Here is an 18148-nt window from a genome sequence, read left to right on the forward strand (position 1 = left end):
GTCACCACGTAAAAAAAACTGAGCAATATCAAATCTGTCCCTCATGCTTCCTGAGACCATATGACGGAACTTAGCGCTATTGACGGATATTAGTGCCGCACCTATGTGCCAGGTTCGATGCATCTGTAGCGAACACAGATTCAATTTGCCCGCGTTGTTCACCACCGCCTATGCCAGTTTCGATGGGAACGACCACGTCAACTCGGAGGACAGATTTTGCAACGCAAATGCCTGACAGAACAGAAAGAATTAGACCAGAAGCAGTTAAAGTAGGAACAGAGGCAATTAGCGCTGCAGAGAAAGCATTTCCAGGAGAAATACAAGCTGGGTCGCTAGCTGATGAATCTGCAAGTGCAAGAAGAAGTATCTCGAGATAGCATAAAGCTTGTGCAAGAATGGGTTGATGAGCACACCACTGCGAAGCAGAAATCCTCCGTACGACCTTCGTGTGCAACGAAGTTTCATGTTTTTTTTACGCGGATTTTCGAATTAACGCGGTTTTTTTTACGCGGATTTTCGAATTAACGCGGTTTTTTTTACGCGGATTTTCTAATTAACGCGGTGTTTTTTACGCGGACTAGCGGCCCAATAAGTTAAGTAATTGGAATAGCTTTGCTGTTGCACTCGAACAGACTCTCGTAACTTTTTTTCTTTTCTTTTATTCAATGTTTCTTTTTTATTCCAAATGTCTCTATGTCTAAAACTTCTACTCTTTCTCTGCGATCAATTTTTGCTCTTTCAATTTGACTTTAACATTCAACTCTACTCTCTCTACTCTCTACTCTGTACTCTCTCTACTCTCCATTCTCTCTACTCTGTACTCTCTCTATTCTCTCTACTCTGTACTCTCTCTATTCTCTCTACTCTACCTACTCTCCCTACTCTCTCTACTCTCTCTACTCTCTCTACTCTCTCTACTCTCTCTACTCTCTACTCACTCTACTCTCTCTACTCTCTACTCACTCTACTCTCTCTACTCTCTCTACTCTCTCTACTCTCTACTCTCTATTATCTCTACTGTCTAATCTATACTCTCTCTACTCTCAACTCTGTACTCTCTCTACTTTCTACTCTCTACTCTGTACTCTCTCCACTCTCTATTCTCCCTACTCTCTCTACTCTCTACATTCTCTACTCTCTACTCTGTACTCTCTCTACTCTTTACTCTCTACTCTCTACTCTTCTCACTCTTCTCTACTCTGTACTCTCTCTACTCTCTCTACTCTTTACTCTCTACTCTTTACTCTCTACTCTTTACTCTCTACTCTTTACTCTCTACTCTTTACTCTCTACTATCTCTACTGTCTACTCTGTACTCTCTCTACTCTATCTACTCTCTACTCTCTCTACTCTCTCTACTCTCTACTCTCTCTACTCTCTCTACTCTCTACTCTCTCTACTCTCTACTCTCTCTACCCTCCACTCTCTGCTTTCTACTCTCTACTCTCAACTTTCTACTCTCTACTCTCTATTCTCTACTCTAAAAAAAAAGAAAAACGTTCACACAATCGTATACACGCACAAACGAACACATGCACACAAGCGAACGCGCACAGTCTCACACATAAAAAACACATCGCATCTGCTGACTGCTCCATCTCTCACACTGTTTTTGTATACATCAATCAACCAAAACACACACTCCCATACACGCACACGAACACACAAACACGCACATGCACACGCAACCGAACATACGCAAACGAACACACGCACACACGCACACACGCAGACCCGCACGGCCTCACACACATAACACATGCAAACGCGCACACTCTCTCACACAAAAAAAAACACATCGCAGCTGCTCACTCTCTCACTCTGTTTGTGTTTACGTCGAGAATACGACCATTTACGACCGTTTACGACTGTCCACGACGGCCGCGCTTTATTTTTTAGCGATTTTATTTATAGTAAGATTTTACAATTAACGCGGTTTTTTTTACGCGGTTTTTTTTACGCGGATTTTCCAATTAACGCGGTTTTTTTTACGAGGTACGTATCCCTCGCGTAAAAAAAACCTGGGTGTAAAATTGTCTTTTTTTTATGATTTACCGTAGTTTTATGGGATATTTTTAAAGATTCACATGTTTTAAAGGTTTAGAATGTCTACCTTCTATTGGTGTCAACGCACCCTTCATTTGAGCTATCTTTTAATCAACCACCAGATGATTATTTGGTACGTATTTAGACCTTCTCTGGATTATAACACTCATATCATAACATAATGCTTGCATATCATTTGTATCAGATTTAAAGGGTAAATGATCTTGTTTTGTCCAATTTAGGGTGTTTTCACGCAACTAGTAAATGTAAATCGATTTTCTTCATGAAAATCACATATAATCAGTACGAGTTTGGGTTTTTTGAAAAGCCCCAAGTCTCTAGTTGCTAATACTACCATGAAGCGTTGAAATTACTCAATTTTTTTGTGGTTTTTCATGATTTTCCTCAAAGAGAAATTATGATCATGGTTTGTCCAAAAAATGATCATGGTTTGTACGGTTTTAGGAATCACAATTTTTGAATGAAAAAATTCGAATTTTCAAGTGGATGTGGCAATTCTTATTGCTTGAGTTCACTGTCATTATATTGATCCATTCATAATTTATACTTTTTTCAGAATGTTGCCTTTTCCGGGGCATTTTAAAAGTGTTCACCTCAACACACTCAACACAGAGAAACGTTATTTCTGATATGCGCAAAAGACACAATAAACAAACTGTAGCGCGCCAAGGGGTTGTCATAGAAATCATTTGGACAAAACAACATTAGTTAATCGGACAACTCATGATCATAATTGAGGTCATCGAAATGCATTAATTACATGGTTTAGCTATGTAAATCCGATACAAATGGTGTGCAAGCATGATGTTTACAATATTTGTAAGTGTTATAATCCAGAAAAGGTCTTAACATGTGGCAAATAATCATTTGGTGATTGATTTAAAGTTAGCTCGAATGAGGGGCACATCGACACCACGAGAAGGTGGGTTTTATAATTCTTTAAAACATGTGGATCCGTAAAAATATACTATAAAACTACTGTAAATCATGAAAAAGATAATTTTTTTCATATGTTTTGAACCATTCGAATACCTTATTTTACAAAGTTGCGCTGAATTAGAGCATTCAAAAAAGTGGACAAACCATGATCATATTTTCGACTGGACAAAAATCATCAAAATCATTTACCTTATATCCAAATCATGAAATCAATGCATATCAATGACCTCAATTCTGATCATGGTTTGTCCGATGCACTGATGTTGGTTTATCCACATGATTACTACAATATGCTCAATAAACATTAAAGTCCATTTGACGGGAAGAATGAAATGCGATAGTCGAGATAGAGCGAGAGAGCAACTAAACGCCCGAATGACTGTTGAGTCATGTTGACGGGGAAACTGCTGGAATAAGCCAAACACTCATTTCCAATCGAATACGAAGGCAAATTTCTTCATAGTCCGCTGACTATCCTCAGTTTAATATGACTTTACCAAGCCTTGGCCTCAATACCTCTTTGTCGATTGAACGAACTGACATGATTATCATTTCATTCGAAAGATAAAATGTCTACGACTTATATGCATTTGAGGCAAACTATGGATAGAGTCAAGTATACTGGAGAAGTTTTAAGTCTCCATAATTCAAGACAACAACACAATATGGAATACGAAAATATTGTCCGGAGGGGTAGAATAATTCTCAGAAGCCTTCCTGTTAATTAGAAAGTTACAAAACAAAATGTATTTGGTTGCAGTATATAATGAATAGAGAACAAAATGAACTCTTTTACTTCAACATAATACATAATTCCAAGCTCTGGAATTTTTTCGGTTTCTTCTCCTCGACGCCCGCCAATAATCAATGCTAGCTAGATGACCACCAAACGAAAAGAGCTGCGCGTGTGTGTGCGTGGCGGCTGTCTTCAATGCCTCAAGCGCCCTTTAGTGGTACCATTCTTTTCCCGGTGGATTTCCGTTTGGTCTTAGGAGGAATCTTTAATGAACCCGACACGCACCAATTCCGTTTGTTCGCACAAACAGGCTCTTGGTGACCCCGTTCATCAGCACTATCATGATGAACGATGTTAGCTTCGCCACGGCAGCGACATGCTCCAATCGGTGTTCAATTATAACTGAGTGGATTTCCGAGCGAGACCAGCTTATATACAGATTTATGTGAGTACAATAGCCTATTTTCAAAGCAATTTTTAAACTATTGAAACAAGTTTTTGGATCAATAATTGACAAGCATATAACGTGGAGACATTTTATCTTTCCTATGAAGTGGTTATCATACCATTCCGTTCAGTTGGTTACGATGTATTAACGCTCAAAAATTGTTTGACGTAGGACTACGTTTTACATTAAGGGTGCCAAATCAGAAAACAGGTCACGTTTTTATATATATATTATATAACGTTAAAGTATTTTATATAAAGTTAACGTTAATAACTATTTTTGCTGCGAACGGATTTTAACGATTTGCATACTAATCGATTTTCTAAGATTTGTTTGATATGCTATACATTACAATTCCATAGTCTGTATATGGTTTAAATTGATGAAAATTGGAAGCATTCCCTTTTCCCTGTGCATTTGTTCTGTCTATTTGTGTGCTTTCCCGAACAGAGCTGTTAATAACGGGCAACTTATAGGGGATAGCGAAAAGAGAATAAGTTGCGAACTACATGTTGCGACAGCAATCAAAAAGCAACTCACCGTTTTTGATAGCGATAATTTATTCTATGTATGCTCCAAACTAAAATTAGAATATAATTTAAATCAACAGAATCCGTTATATCAAAGCTGAGCTCACATTTCAGTGACCTCCTCTTTACTAGCCCTTTCAATTGGCCTGTCCAACTTCGGTGTAGGTTATGCGCTAAGTATTCGTATGATATCGTATAGTTTCCCTTTCGAACATAAATTAACATACACCTTCGCTAATTAGTAAATAATTTTTCAAAGTTAAAAATTTACATAACCAACAATAACTTAAACTTGTACCACGTTAAAAAGCCTTCTGCACGTTAGAGACGCTTCTGCCAGAATGTCATATTTTTTCACCCAAGTTTGCTGTAATCGTAAGCAACCGATCGGGAAAGGATGGCTATTATGAAATTATGAAGGAAACTCCACCCTTGCATAGTAAGTAAGCTGTCGCTAGCGTATAAGTATTGCATCTCCTCTAAGGAAAATTCTCAAAATCTCTCTGTGCCCAAAACAACAAAGGTGACTTATTCTGCTCGTTTTGTGTTTTATGTTTCCCCTCGAGCTGTGAACGCTAGCAAATATTTCACTTGAAGTGCATCTGGCATTGCAATTATACGTGTTGAATGGCGATGCACGGAAGATGCCTCTCGTTAAAAACAATGCGTGCATTAAGTGCAATGCGTGCATTGATGGAAAGAAACAAATTGCGACATATGACCAATTAGTGTATTGTTCTCGCAAAGGCTAGAAAGAATCGTTGATTCTCGAAATGATTCTACAAAACCACACCAGCCATTCAACCTTTTCAGGGTCTCCGGAGCTTTTTACTAAAGAGTTATTTATGAAATTTCGACGTACTCGCAAATAGTATCCGAAATGATAAACCAACAAATTAAAAAAAATGATTGCGTAGTCCTACGTTCTAAGCCAGCTATACTCGACCTGCGGTCTACCAGGCTCTTTTGGTTGGCTTTTGGTCTCATTATCATTTCGTATGTGTAACAATCACGAAAATTTAAGAAATCTTTTAGGAAACATGAGATGAGAATAACGGAGTTTAACAAATTACACATTAACACATTAGTTAGTTGTCTAGTTAAATGATATTAGTAGATTAAATATTCTATTAAGTACATTTGATCCGATCGTTAGGGCTAATCTTGTCGACTTTAGTGAATAAAAATTAAAATATCGATATGAAAATATATTAATATGAAATCATTACCTTTTTTGACATAAGACTACGTCTTTCAGTAATGGTACCAAATCAGAAAACTAGTCACGGTTTTCTGTGGAATAGTTTTACCATTAATATTCATTTTAGCTATGAGTGAAATTTTATGGTTTGCATTCCAATCGAATCGGAAATTCGTTAAATGTTTTCGGTTATTCATACATTACGATTCCCTAGCCCATAAATGATTTAAATTAAGGAAAATTGGAAGAATACACATTTTACTATCATGTTGTTGTGACCAAGTATGTACAAGGATGTGTGTTTTACGATAAAGAGAGGTACAATATTCAAATATCACTGCTAATAAGAAACAGTCTTTTTCAATGCTGATGTCACACACAATAGTTTTGTTCGATTGGAAGAATGAATGATAGATATCGCACTGTATGGCACAATTTTCTTCGGTTCGATTTGCATGCCTTCTGGTGAAGAGTGTGTTTGTATTTTGCATCACCTCATATTTGAATCTGTACGGGGGTGTAAGTTGAGAATTTGGGAGTGCAAAGTTCCGAGCTCATCTTTGTCAGTTGTACAAAGTGGTATGTCAATCACTTCATTCGAAAGATAAAAGGTGTATGAGTAATGATGTTTACTAATTGACTCAAAAATTTGTTTCAATATCTCAAAACTTTCGAAGCAAACTATTGAAATCACAAAAATCTATAAATTCGAGTAAGCATAGTGTGCAGCGGAATCAAGGCAGAAGAGAAAATTAAGTGGGTGGGTATTCGCTATCAAAAAGATAACGGTAGTGTGGGACAAATATACAATCGCACTGTTTGTAATGCGGGAAAAATGCCGCGATACATACAAAATGCGTTACGTATATTGTTCTGAGTGCGTGTACTGTTCTTGCGAGAACAAGAATGAATCATAAATCAGTCATGTTCAGCTGCGTGTACAAAACAACACAAACGCATCGGTCCTTTTCAGGGCCACTAAAACTTTCGACAAAAGAGTTATTTAAGAATTTTCTATGCATTCTAAAAATCTATTTAATGTTTATGTTTGCCTGAAGAGAGCTTCTGTGAATTCAGGAGTGGGTTTGGTTTTATTGGTGTAATGATGATGTTCTGAATAGTAGAGGTTTTAAGCTTTTTCAGTATATTCGTCTCTAGCATTGAAAAATACCAATTTGAATTACCAAACTAAACAACCCGGCCTTGAGAAATACTGTTTGGAAAGCCTTGACTCTTGGATGACTGATAAATCGTGAATGACTGATTTGTGATTTTTTCAATCGATCATTCAACTTTCGTGATTCCATTGTTTTCGGATTGAAAGTGACATAAGGTATTTTTCAACGTTGAGAGTTGTGTTCTTCGGTGAAAAATTGAAGTTGAAATTTTGTTTCGTCTGCTGAGATGTTTCGTCCTGCGTCGTAAGTGTAATTTTGTTAGGAGATACTGAAAAACTACTTAGCTATTCATGAAGTTCAGTATTCCAGTTTCAGTACTCTAGGCAGCGAGCAATCAACAGTACATGTTGATGCTTAGAATTAATTTGACAATCACCTCAAAATACTTCGCGAAGCGTTCGCGCTCCTCACTCAGTGAAAGCATTCATTTATCGGCCCTTGTCATTACTATCAAATATTTGTATCAAAGAGTTTTATTATTAAATTTCTTCAATGTTTGTGCTCGCCAGCAATAATTTCGTAATGTTAACAGTGCGGTGATGTCTTGAACATCACCCTTCCTCATTTTTTTTTCTTTGCGGCCCGCGCCACCACGACTTACACGTGTTTGTGGCCCCTATGGAAAAAGGTTGAGTATCGCTGTTCTCGGGCACAACTCCTCGAATTTTTGGTCCGGCGTAACGCTTTCGTTTTCGAAACTTCGAACTTACATCACAGTATAGAAATCAAAGACGTAGTCCTACGTCAAAAATCGAAGACTCGCATTACAAATATGCTACTACAAGTCCAGAGCACATTCTGGGCTTTAGATATTGCATACTTCAGTTGGTCGTTCCGAAATTGGTTATTTTTGTAATTTTTCCACTACAATAATTGAGCCCTCTCTAAGAGTATCATCTCTGAGAACAGTTCTTATCTGTTCAATCTTGAATACAGATAATTAATTGGTGTTCTTTGCACATTGGAATTCTTAGTTCTTATTCTTACTCGTCAAGTATTAATATTATTTCAATATATCCACAAACATCGCATCAGTGTAGTAGAAAAAAAATGTATTCAAGATTCTTTGCAGAAAACCCGATTCAAGGTAATTTATCCTCCATTCAAGAATGTCCCTATCGAGGCCACAATTATAAGTGTGAACGAAAAAGGAAATACAGGAGAGAATCAAAATCAAAACCTGCAAAGGAATTCGAGAAACCGAAACCTAAGCAATTTATTGTTCATTACTGAACTAATCATTCGAAGTGTGAAGAAAGGAGGCTTCATCTTCGTGTCGTTGAATTTGAATATCCTGAGCATCCAACTTATCGATTTATTTGATTTATTGTCGATTTCTTCCAACTCATTGGTCAATGCCGTTCATCACAAGCCGTAAGACACTGACCAAATATGTCGTGCCAATTTTCCTGAGGTGTTCCCGGGCTCACTTGGTCGGTGCACTAAAGCGAAAGTTAAACTCTGCTTGGAACCTGATGTACGCCCCGTGTTTTGTTCCAAAATTCAAGTTTATCCTGTGTCTCCAAGGGTCGATACTGAGACATATTTTTTTTCTAAATCGTTTTTAAACGGTTTTATTTAGCTTACCCTGTAATTTGTATGTTTGTAACATGTTTGTCTGTAGCGCTTTACCACATTAATAGAAATTTGAACCCCTTCCTGTTGGCCGATTGATCTGAAATTTGGAACACACCTTTATCTCTGCAGTCATTACAAAACTGCATATTAAATGATTTTAAAAATCCAAGATGGCGGCCGCTACAAAATGAAGGATCATATATTTTCTCAAAACTCCATCAATATGGGTATCAAATGAAAGGGCTTGACTAGTAGAACATAGTTATTTATGAAAAATGCAAATCCAAAATGGCCGCCATCACAAAATGGCGGATTACATATTTTCTCAAAACTCCATCAATGTGGGTATCGAATAAAAGGACTTGACTAGTAGAACACAGTTATTCATGGGGAATGCAAATCCAAAATGGCCGCCACCACAAATGACGGATTATAATATTCTCAAAACCCATCAATATGGTTATCAAATGAAAGGGATTGACTAGTAGAACACAGTTATTTACAAAAAAAAATGCAAATCCAAAATGACCGCCACCACAAAATGGCGGATTACAAATTTTCTCAAAACAAGCCGCATCAAAATGGGTATAAAATAAAGGGGATTGACTAGTAGATCACAGCTATTTATAGATAATTCAAATCCAAGATAACCGCTGTAACAAAATAGCCAATTACTTTTTTAAACGGTTTCATTCAACTTGACCTGCTTGTACGTATGTTTGTGTGTCTGTAGAGTTGTCCCACATTAATGAAAAAATGACCCCATTCCTTTGATTTATTGATCTGAAATTTGGAACAACCCTTTATCTCTGCTGTCATTATAACACTGTGTATTCTATTATCTTGAAACATCCAATTTGGCCGCTGGTGAAAAATGGCTGAACGGCTTGACTTGGAGAACATTATGATCATTATGAACAACATAAATTCAAAAATGTGTATGTATTTTTTTGTAATCCCCTCAATATAGGTATCAAATTAAATGATTTGTCGAATAGCATGCAGTACATCATCAAAATATTCCGAAAAAAATTAGATAAGAGAAAATTAAAAAAAAAAGTAGAACGGTTCTATTGTAGAGAAGTATACTAATCATACAGATGTACTAAAAACTAGAAAATAAAAAAAAGTAAAAAAACTTTTTAAGTTAAACGGTTTAATGTACTAAAAGCTAGAAAATAATTAGGCAAGAAGCAGTTGATAGCTATCACATCCCTTCCTTCATTAACCTAGGGCAATGATGAGACTGAAATAAAATAGTAGGCATATGATGAAACAACTAACTGTGGATAATGGAAATCCGATGTGCCTCACGACTTTATTTTACTCTCATCATTGCCCTAGATCAATGAAGGAAGGAATGTGATAACTACTAACTGCTTCTTGCTTAATTATTTTCTAGCTTTTAGTACATTAAACCGTTTAACTTAAAATGTTTTTCTACTTTTTTTTATTTAAGAGTTGTTTTCCTAACAACTTTGTTTTCTATCAACTTTGTCTAACATTATGTTTTAATCAGACATTTGGCTTTAAAGATTAACTTTTGGACAATCTGTCAAAGGCCAATTACTGTGTAGATATGACCATATCGAAAATATCAGTTTGAAAATAGTCGGAGAGGATCAATTTAACCTTTCTATACTCGCGTATAGGTTTAACAGGCCGAGCATCAATGAGGTGGCTGAATTAAATGACTATTAAAACTGAATTAAGTTAAAGAAAAAATATTTTCTGGAGTTTTTTCACTCAATTACATTTTTATCTTTGAATAAATACCAATAACGTATACAAATACATAATAGCAATATCACAGAGACGCGCACAGTTCAGAGTACACAAATTAGGATTTACGCGCGAGTATAGTAGTGTTAAAATCGACTGTTTTCCTACATAAAATTGCTCTTCTACGAAATATTTTTTTGGAAACTCCTAACGAGTTTTGATATTGACGAATTTAAGAAAAACTGATGTACAGAAAAATATTAGGGGTTGCAGTAAAATATGGAAATAAAATTGGGAATATGTACCCACAATATTTGTGAACTATACCACACAAATCATCTTTTGATTATTGTGTTTAGGCTTTCCTAGTGGGCATAATGGCGCATTATTTCAAATGTTTTATCAGTCAGTAATCTCCGTAGAATGAATAATTGGACTTGAATATAAAACAAATAATCATTTTTTTCCAGTCTCTTTTAGTTCCTTGCTACACCTACAGAAGGATTTATTTTTCACAATATTTATGCTTTGTAAATTTGGTACATATAAACTAAAAAACAAACACCACAGTTTGTAACAAATTTCCCAATTATAAAAACAAATATTCATTCGCTTCAGAATTGGGAAGCCAAGCCGGATCTCAAACTAACGCAACACAAATGCCATCAAACTGTGAATGATTCAGCGTTGATTCATTCTTCATTCGAAACAATTTCATTGTAATCCGCACTGAGACAGAGAGACGAAAATCAATTGGTCGTGTCCCCATCGACTGCAACAACCTTCAGTTCAAAACAAAAAAAAAATAAAAATCTTTACCTGATCGCTGGAAAGATTTTCAGCGCTTGCCGACAGAGAAGACATATTGTCGATTGTTTTGGTTTCTCCGGGTTATTGTGTTGTGATTGTGTTGATATCTCGCAGTCCGATCAAGGCCAACAAATATCGGTCAATGATGCAAATCCCGAGTCTCGGTGGCAGTGGTGGTGGCGCAGCGGAACGAAGATTCCTGTGGTCTTTTATTCGTTTTTTTCACAATTTCACTGAACAATTATCATCGCACACTAAACGACAAAATCATTGAAATTGATCACAGCGGCAGTCTCCTCGAAATACACTCGAGTAATATACATAAAAAACTATGCGAAATAGAACGAGTGACGCACAAGACGAGTATTTTGAAAAGCAAGCTCTCTTCCTTCGGAGTACTATCGCTATCCTTTGGCACTTGGAGCACTGTACGAACCGATTAAGCGATAACGAAATGGAGCTCTTTCTATGGATTTTCCGTTCTATGCTGGCGAAGTATAGATTATAAGAACACTGAAATGATGCACCATTCGCGTCGCTCCCGTCGTCGTCGTCGTTGCTTGTGTTTTGCTTCCACTATGCCCTTCTATCGCACAGTCTTCCTTCTTTGCCTTCTTCTAGGATTATTCTCAGCGGACTGTTGATGTTTCGTTGAAGTTTCGGTTGAGTTTTCGTCACAAACAAGGATGCCAGGTGACTTTCTAAAATATCTTGTATGTTTAAACGAAATGATTTAGCAAAAATATAATAAAATCATGACTCAATTTTTAAACAATGGTTAAAAAAACATCCAATATGTTCCCAAAAGAATAAATATTTTCACCAGTTCTATCGTTAAAAAGAAGCTATAATTAACGCGGAATGCGTTCTGTTAAGCTCGTTTGTACCCAAATCCAACTGATAAAAAAACTTCAATATGATTGAAATATATCTTGTCATCTGGCATCTCTGCTTACAACTGTGACGCTTGAATGACACGATGTAATGAATGGCGAGGTTTCTGAAGGGGCTGCTGCACTGAGAGAAATAGTTAGTAAATATAACGAATTTTTTGGTAAATGCTACCAACAGGGCCTGACAGTTCCACTTCAATTAGCACATCGTCACTCAATAATGTGTTTATCGCTTCTCAGAACAGAACCAGAACCATACAGTCTAAAAATATACCTATTCTCTCTTCACGCTTAATAAGAAAAATATCTAGTCTCTTTCGTTCATATTCCTTTCGTTTCACGTTGATTCCTTTCATTTTGCATACAAAAGCGACGTTAGAAATCGTCACTTGGAAATAAATTTGAAGCATCCATGTATTCGGGCAGTTTGTATAGAAATGAATGTTTCCTTGCGGCATTCGAAACTTATTCACTGAAACTAATGAAAACGGTGCAGTGAGGGTTGTGCAGTATGCCTGCAATAGTAATCATTTACCGGTAAGCGTGAAATTAGTGATGAAACGGATAGTGGTTTGGTCGGATACTGGATACCGAATATCCGGTCAGCTTCGAGTCCGGATAGCCGAGTATTAGGCAGCCCGATGTTTGTGTTTGTGCTTGTTTGTGTGCACGCATGTGTGGGTGTGCACATGCACGTGCATGTGTATTTGTGTAAGTTCGCGCGTTTTTTTGGGTGCTTGCATGCAGGTGTGCGCTTTTTTTGTGCGCAGAGATGTGTAGGCTAGTGTGCGCAGGTGTGCGCGCATTTGTGCGCGTGTGCACGTACGCACGTGCGTTTGCGCGTGTTTTTTCTTGCTTGCGTGCAGGAGTGCGCGTTGTTTTGTGCGCGGGCATGTTTGGGTGTGTGTGTGTGCACGTATTTGTGCGTGTTTGAGTGCGTATGTGTACGTGCGTGTGCGCGTTTTTTTCTGTGCGTATGCACGTTTATGCGCGTGTGTTCATGCATGCATGTGCGCGTATGAGCATGTGCATGCGCGCGTTTTTTTTGCGTGCGTGCATGTGTGCAAGTGTATTCGCACATGTGTGAGTGCATGTGTGTGCGTGTTTGCGAGTGTGTACAGGTTAGTGCGCCTGTGTGCAAGCGGGTGCGCGTGTATGTGCGTGTGTGTGCACGTTTGTGCGCACCTGTGTCCCTCTTTGTATGTTTATGTGCGCTCGTGTTTTTGTGCATGTTTGTACATGTTTGCGCGTGTGTGTGCACGCTTTTGTGTATGTGCGTGCGCACGCTTTTGTGCGTTGTGTGTGCGTTTGTGCGTGCGTTAGCATTTTTGCGTGGGTACGCTGAAAATTTCCAGACCTAGTCGAAAATCGCGTAGTTTCGAGCAAATAGTGTAAAAAAAACCGCGTAATTTCAAGCAAGCATATAAAAAAAACGCGTAATTTTGAGCGAATAGCGTAAAATATATCACAAAAAAACGCATAAAAAAAGAATCCAGTGTACTTGCAAATAACATGTTTCTTCGTATCATGCGTATCATGTAAGTCCGATTTGAGCTGTCTTTCATTTTATTATATTATCTGTAACAACCATGTATTCCAAATAACAGAGAAACATGTTATTTACAAGTGATTGAAGAATTTTGAACACGGTCTGCGACGATGCATTTTGGTAAAATAAAACTTGCAATTGAAAGCAACAAGCGGCCTTTAACATGCGAAATGAAAATAAATATAACCCGTTCAAGCAGTTTTAATTGTCATTGAGAGCTTCTTTGTTCTTGTAAGAGAAAAAAAGAGGAAAGAAACGAAACAAAAGAATCAATATTTCAGTATGCGTAGAGAATATTTCGTTTCCACTTCACCCCGATACATTGAAATTAATGCACCGAAAATGACTGTAGTGGAAGTGAGAGGTGTATGAATAAAATTCAATCACATTTGAGGGGCTTAGAATGCAAGGGGTGTAAGTGATTTGCTCGATATCTCTTCATCAACTTTTTCTTTAGTTAATAACTCAACTGCAAAAACGTTCCAATTAAAGTTTGCTATAGTATCCGATAGATGAGGTTCTGATCTATCTTCCATATTGTTAAATACAGCTGGGAATGTATTTGCAGCTAAGTTATGACCAAAAGAGAGAGTCGATGTAGAGATATCGATAAAATCACTTACAACCCTTTCATTCTAAGCCCCTCATTTATTAGCTTCGAAAATAACTGGTCCTGGCTACAAATCTATAGTCTCAGGAAAGATTGGTATATATAACGGATTTTTTTTGGTAAATATTACCAATTGATAGTAAATTTTAGTAATACAAATCCTTTGTACATATTACGCGATAACATTGGTAAACAAATGTCAAATCGGCCAGTATAACCCAGTATAAGCAATCGGTTCAACGTTGGTTTAACATACACCCTAAACATGGTCGAAAATGATTCAAAATAAAATAGATTTATTGTTGATACATTTTTTTATTACCAATTATTATCATTACCATTTTATTACCATTACCAAATTTTGCTAATAAACAATGTATAAAATTATTTATACTCATTTTCAAGCAGTTGACTGATGTCTGATGTGCAAAATTCCATCCCTTCCACTTCAACGCGGCTCTGGTTCTTAAAAAGTCTTCTTCTTCTCCACCACGAGCCAATGGATGATGCCATCCTGGGATGAAAACCAGTGGCGGAGTCCGTCTTCGTCGAATGCCAGCGTTAGATTGAAATTCGCGAGCGCTATCCAACAATTCCGGTTGCCGTATTTTGCGGGCGTTTTCGTATCATCCGGCAGTTTATAGTTTGATCATTCTCATCGTCATGTTCCGTGAGAGATGAGAAAATTTAACCTGTAAAAATTTGAACAAAGAGCTAATGCGTGAATAAAGTGTCAAGCAAAACCGAATTTACCTCAACCAGCTTCTTCGGGTTTATAGCGACAAAAAGCGAGCGGTTTTGGAAGCACAACACCAGCCATGTAGACTTCTTGAAAGGGGTGTAGTCATTTTCTACCTTACTAATGAACATATATGTAAAGTAGAACCATTATTCGTAAGCCCAATATCGACTATATTTTCCCGGTGGAAATTCATGTATTAGAATTATATCCTCATTATACCTCCGTATTGCATTATGGCAACACTAAAAATAGTTAATACGGGCTTTTCTCACCAGTCTTCAGATTTGACAACATTCAAGTTTACTACTGTCATCGAGTAAAACAAAATAACCTCTGATATGGATGTAGGATAGTTGGCAATATGTACAGAATTTTGTAAGACAACATTTTTTAACAGATATAGTTTGGCTTAGATTCGGTACAAACGTGTATCGTATGTTTGACGAACAGACCGAAAAAAAAACTTTAGACATCCAATAATAGAATATTTGTTTGTCGTGTTTGGTGTCGAATATATTTGATCAGTACACGTTGATCAAATTTTATCTCTCAAAAAGATTCAAAAATTTGCCTTCGGCCAAACAGTATATGAGTACTCTTAGAAATATCATTTTTAGATCCTCTAGTATATATCCAAATTTATGGCTATAATTAAAAATTTAGACTGAAATATTTCCTTGAAATCAGAGTGCAGATGATTTTTTACTGTCGGTGTTCCTTGTGATAAAATGCAATAATTTAAAAAATCTTAAAGTTATAGGTATTGAACCAAAATTTGTTGGTGTACCGAATTAAAAAAGATTATTTTTATTATAATATTTTTTTTGAAACATATGTTCTATGTACGATCCAGCATTTTCGAAGATGAAACATGAAAATCGACTCTCCTCTCAGTCGCTTTGCTTCGAGTAGGACTGCTTTCATAAACGTTTTCCTCTCTCTTGCGAACGCATTCGCCGTCAAACATGACTCGTTCAACATTTACACTCACTCTTAATGTTCATCAATTCATTTCTAATTGAAGCAAATGGTTGTTCTAATTGGCGTGGCGAATAAATACAAAACTGCCTCTCCATGCAACCTAACTTCACTCCACCCTGATATGTACCCTGTTGCCCATGTTTAATCCTCAGTTGAATGTGACTTTGCCGAGCTCTGATTCTATGTGATAGATATCACGTTTTATTTCTTTATTTTATTTAACCAGAATACATGACATAACACATTTGTCTTTTAAAGTCAAGTCACTAACGCAGCAAAACTGTTCACACAATGACTAGCAACCATTACTACATATTATTCAACTTAAATCTAATCTATTGATTGAAAAATGATAAGCAGCCTTAAGTTTTCTGCAACTGGTGAAAAAATCTAGCTTAAGTGTGAAATTATAGAAAAATGGTTAAGTATGGCTTCGCATTGATTGCACCGCATCGCGTGCTATGACATACCGATCGCTTTAGATCGCGCGTTTTCTGACGTTTCAATAATATCACAATCTAGTACATTCTGCATGTAAACAGCCCAGCACAAGGATGCCAGATATAATAATATGTCTTCATTTTGTAAATAATTAAATTGTTGTAGATATTTTATATAGTAAATTATGCGATATATTGCTTTCCAAATTGAAAGTGAAGCAAATTAAATATTTTTCTCAGTAGCATTTGGTTACTCTTTCTCCAGTGTCTCGTATTAATTTCTAATGTAGTCAATCAACGGAAACTTTTCATTTCCATGTGCTTGTATTTTCCTGAAGGCTTTTCAATAAACCAAGGTCAGCGATTCTGAAGATTATTTTTTTCTGTGAACAAGGTAAATGGAAAGCCTTTAGCGCAATATCGTGCTTTTTTAGACCTCATTGCAATAATAACATCATGAGTGGTGTTCATGGTATGCGTTATGTAAATTAGAATAAAGTTAAATGATTTATCGAACAAAACGAAAATAATTATTGAATATCTCAATTTTTATTTTCATTTGTGGCAATATTGTCACTTTTGCATATTTGCGAACTTGAGTCTCGATCAGGAAATATGTTAATCTATTACATAGAATACATAATCCACAAGGAAAAGTTAAATTGCTCCTATAATTTTTATTAGAGAAGTGTAACAACTCTGGAATGAGTGGCGGAACGAACTTTTAACAAACGATGGCATGCTCGGTAAAAAAAAACTGTTTTCCTCGACGATCTTGTCACCTTCGTCGTCGTAAATGGAACTAACGTTCCTAGAGAAACTTCGCCGTCTCAACGTAGTATTATTTGCGTCATTTTCATAAATACTTAGTAGAGATTTCTGTGCCAAATAACACGCCTTGAATGTATTCTGAGTGGCAAGCTCTAAAATACGCGTGATCACAGAGCAAGTCGGAGGAAATTTCTTTGACGAAAAATTTTCCCGACCAGAGGAGCCACGGGAGCACCAATACCTAGCCAATTGTCAATTGTCACCTAGGGTTCTCCAATACCATGTTGACCTGCCACTTGTATAGTGTTTATATTCCGGACATGAGAGTGAGACGTGTTCTTAACGTCAAAATATGTGTGTTATAGTGAAACATTTGGTTTAGATGGGTTTCAGCCAGTCAATCATTTCATTTCAGGAACATGTTCAATCGATTCAAATGAAGGCTGATTTCGGTCGCTCCAAAAACCAAAAAAACGAAAGGAAAAATTGCACAATTCTATGCTTCCTCTGGTAGTGAGGAACAGTTAACGAAACGATGACGAAATACTCGAATTAGATGGGTATTTTCTTGCGGCAGCGAAAATCTCGCTTGGCAGTATTGGATCAACAAACCATAACCAAAACGCAATGACTAATCAAAATGGGTAATAAATTTATTGATGCCAAGAATGGAGTTACAATGAAAATGAGACCTATTTAACGTTGTATGGAAACGAATGACAAGAAACTGGATATCATACATGGCTGAGGAAATCGAAGAAGTAAAGTTTACTACACATTCAAAGTTTCCTCGAAAGGTTCTGCTGCGGCTAGTTATTAACAATAAAGGAACGTTAAGGCTAAATATCCAATGTCGGAACTTACTAATTGTTTGCCGGAAGTCGCCTGATTTATTCAGAAATGGTACTCGTAGAACAATGTTGTAATTTGACCTTACCTTTCATCATCTCATT

General features: G+C 36.8%; 1 protein-coding gene across 1 annotated transcript in view; it reads right to left on the minus strand.

Moving 5' to 3' along the window:
• LOC129776931 (G-protein-signaling modulator 2) overlaps positions 1–11846 on the minus strand; it is a 31589-nt gene extending 19743 nt beyond the window's left edge. Inside the window, exon 1 of the mRNA XM_055782879.1 lies at positions 11219–11846. Coding sequence (XP_055638854.1) covers positions 11219–11263 — 45 coding nt within the window. The 5' untranslated portion in view covers positions 11264–11846. The remainder of the gene's footprint in view (positions 1–11218) is intronic.
• Positions 11847–18148: the final 6302 nt, after the last annotated feature.

The sequence above is a fragment of the Toxorhynchites rutilus genome, chromosome 3 (assembly GCF_029784135.1).
Source record: "Toxorhynchites rutilus septentrionalis strain SRP chromosome 3, ASM2978413v1, whole genome shotgun sequence".
In the NCBI taxonomy this organism is placed as follows: Eukaryota; Metazoa; Arthropoda; class Insecta; order Diptera; family Culicidae; genus Toxorhynchites; species Toxorhynchites rutilus.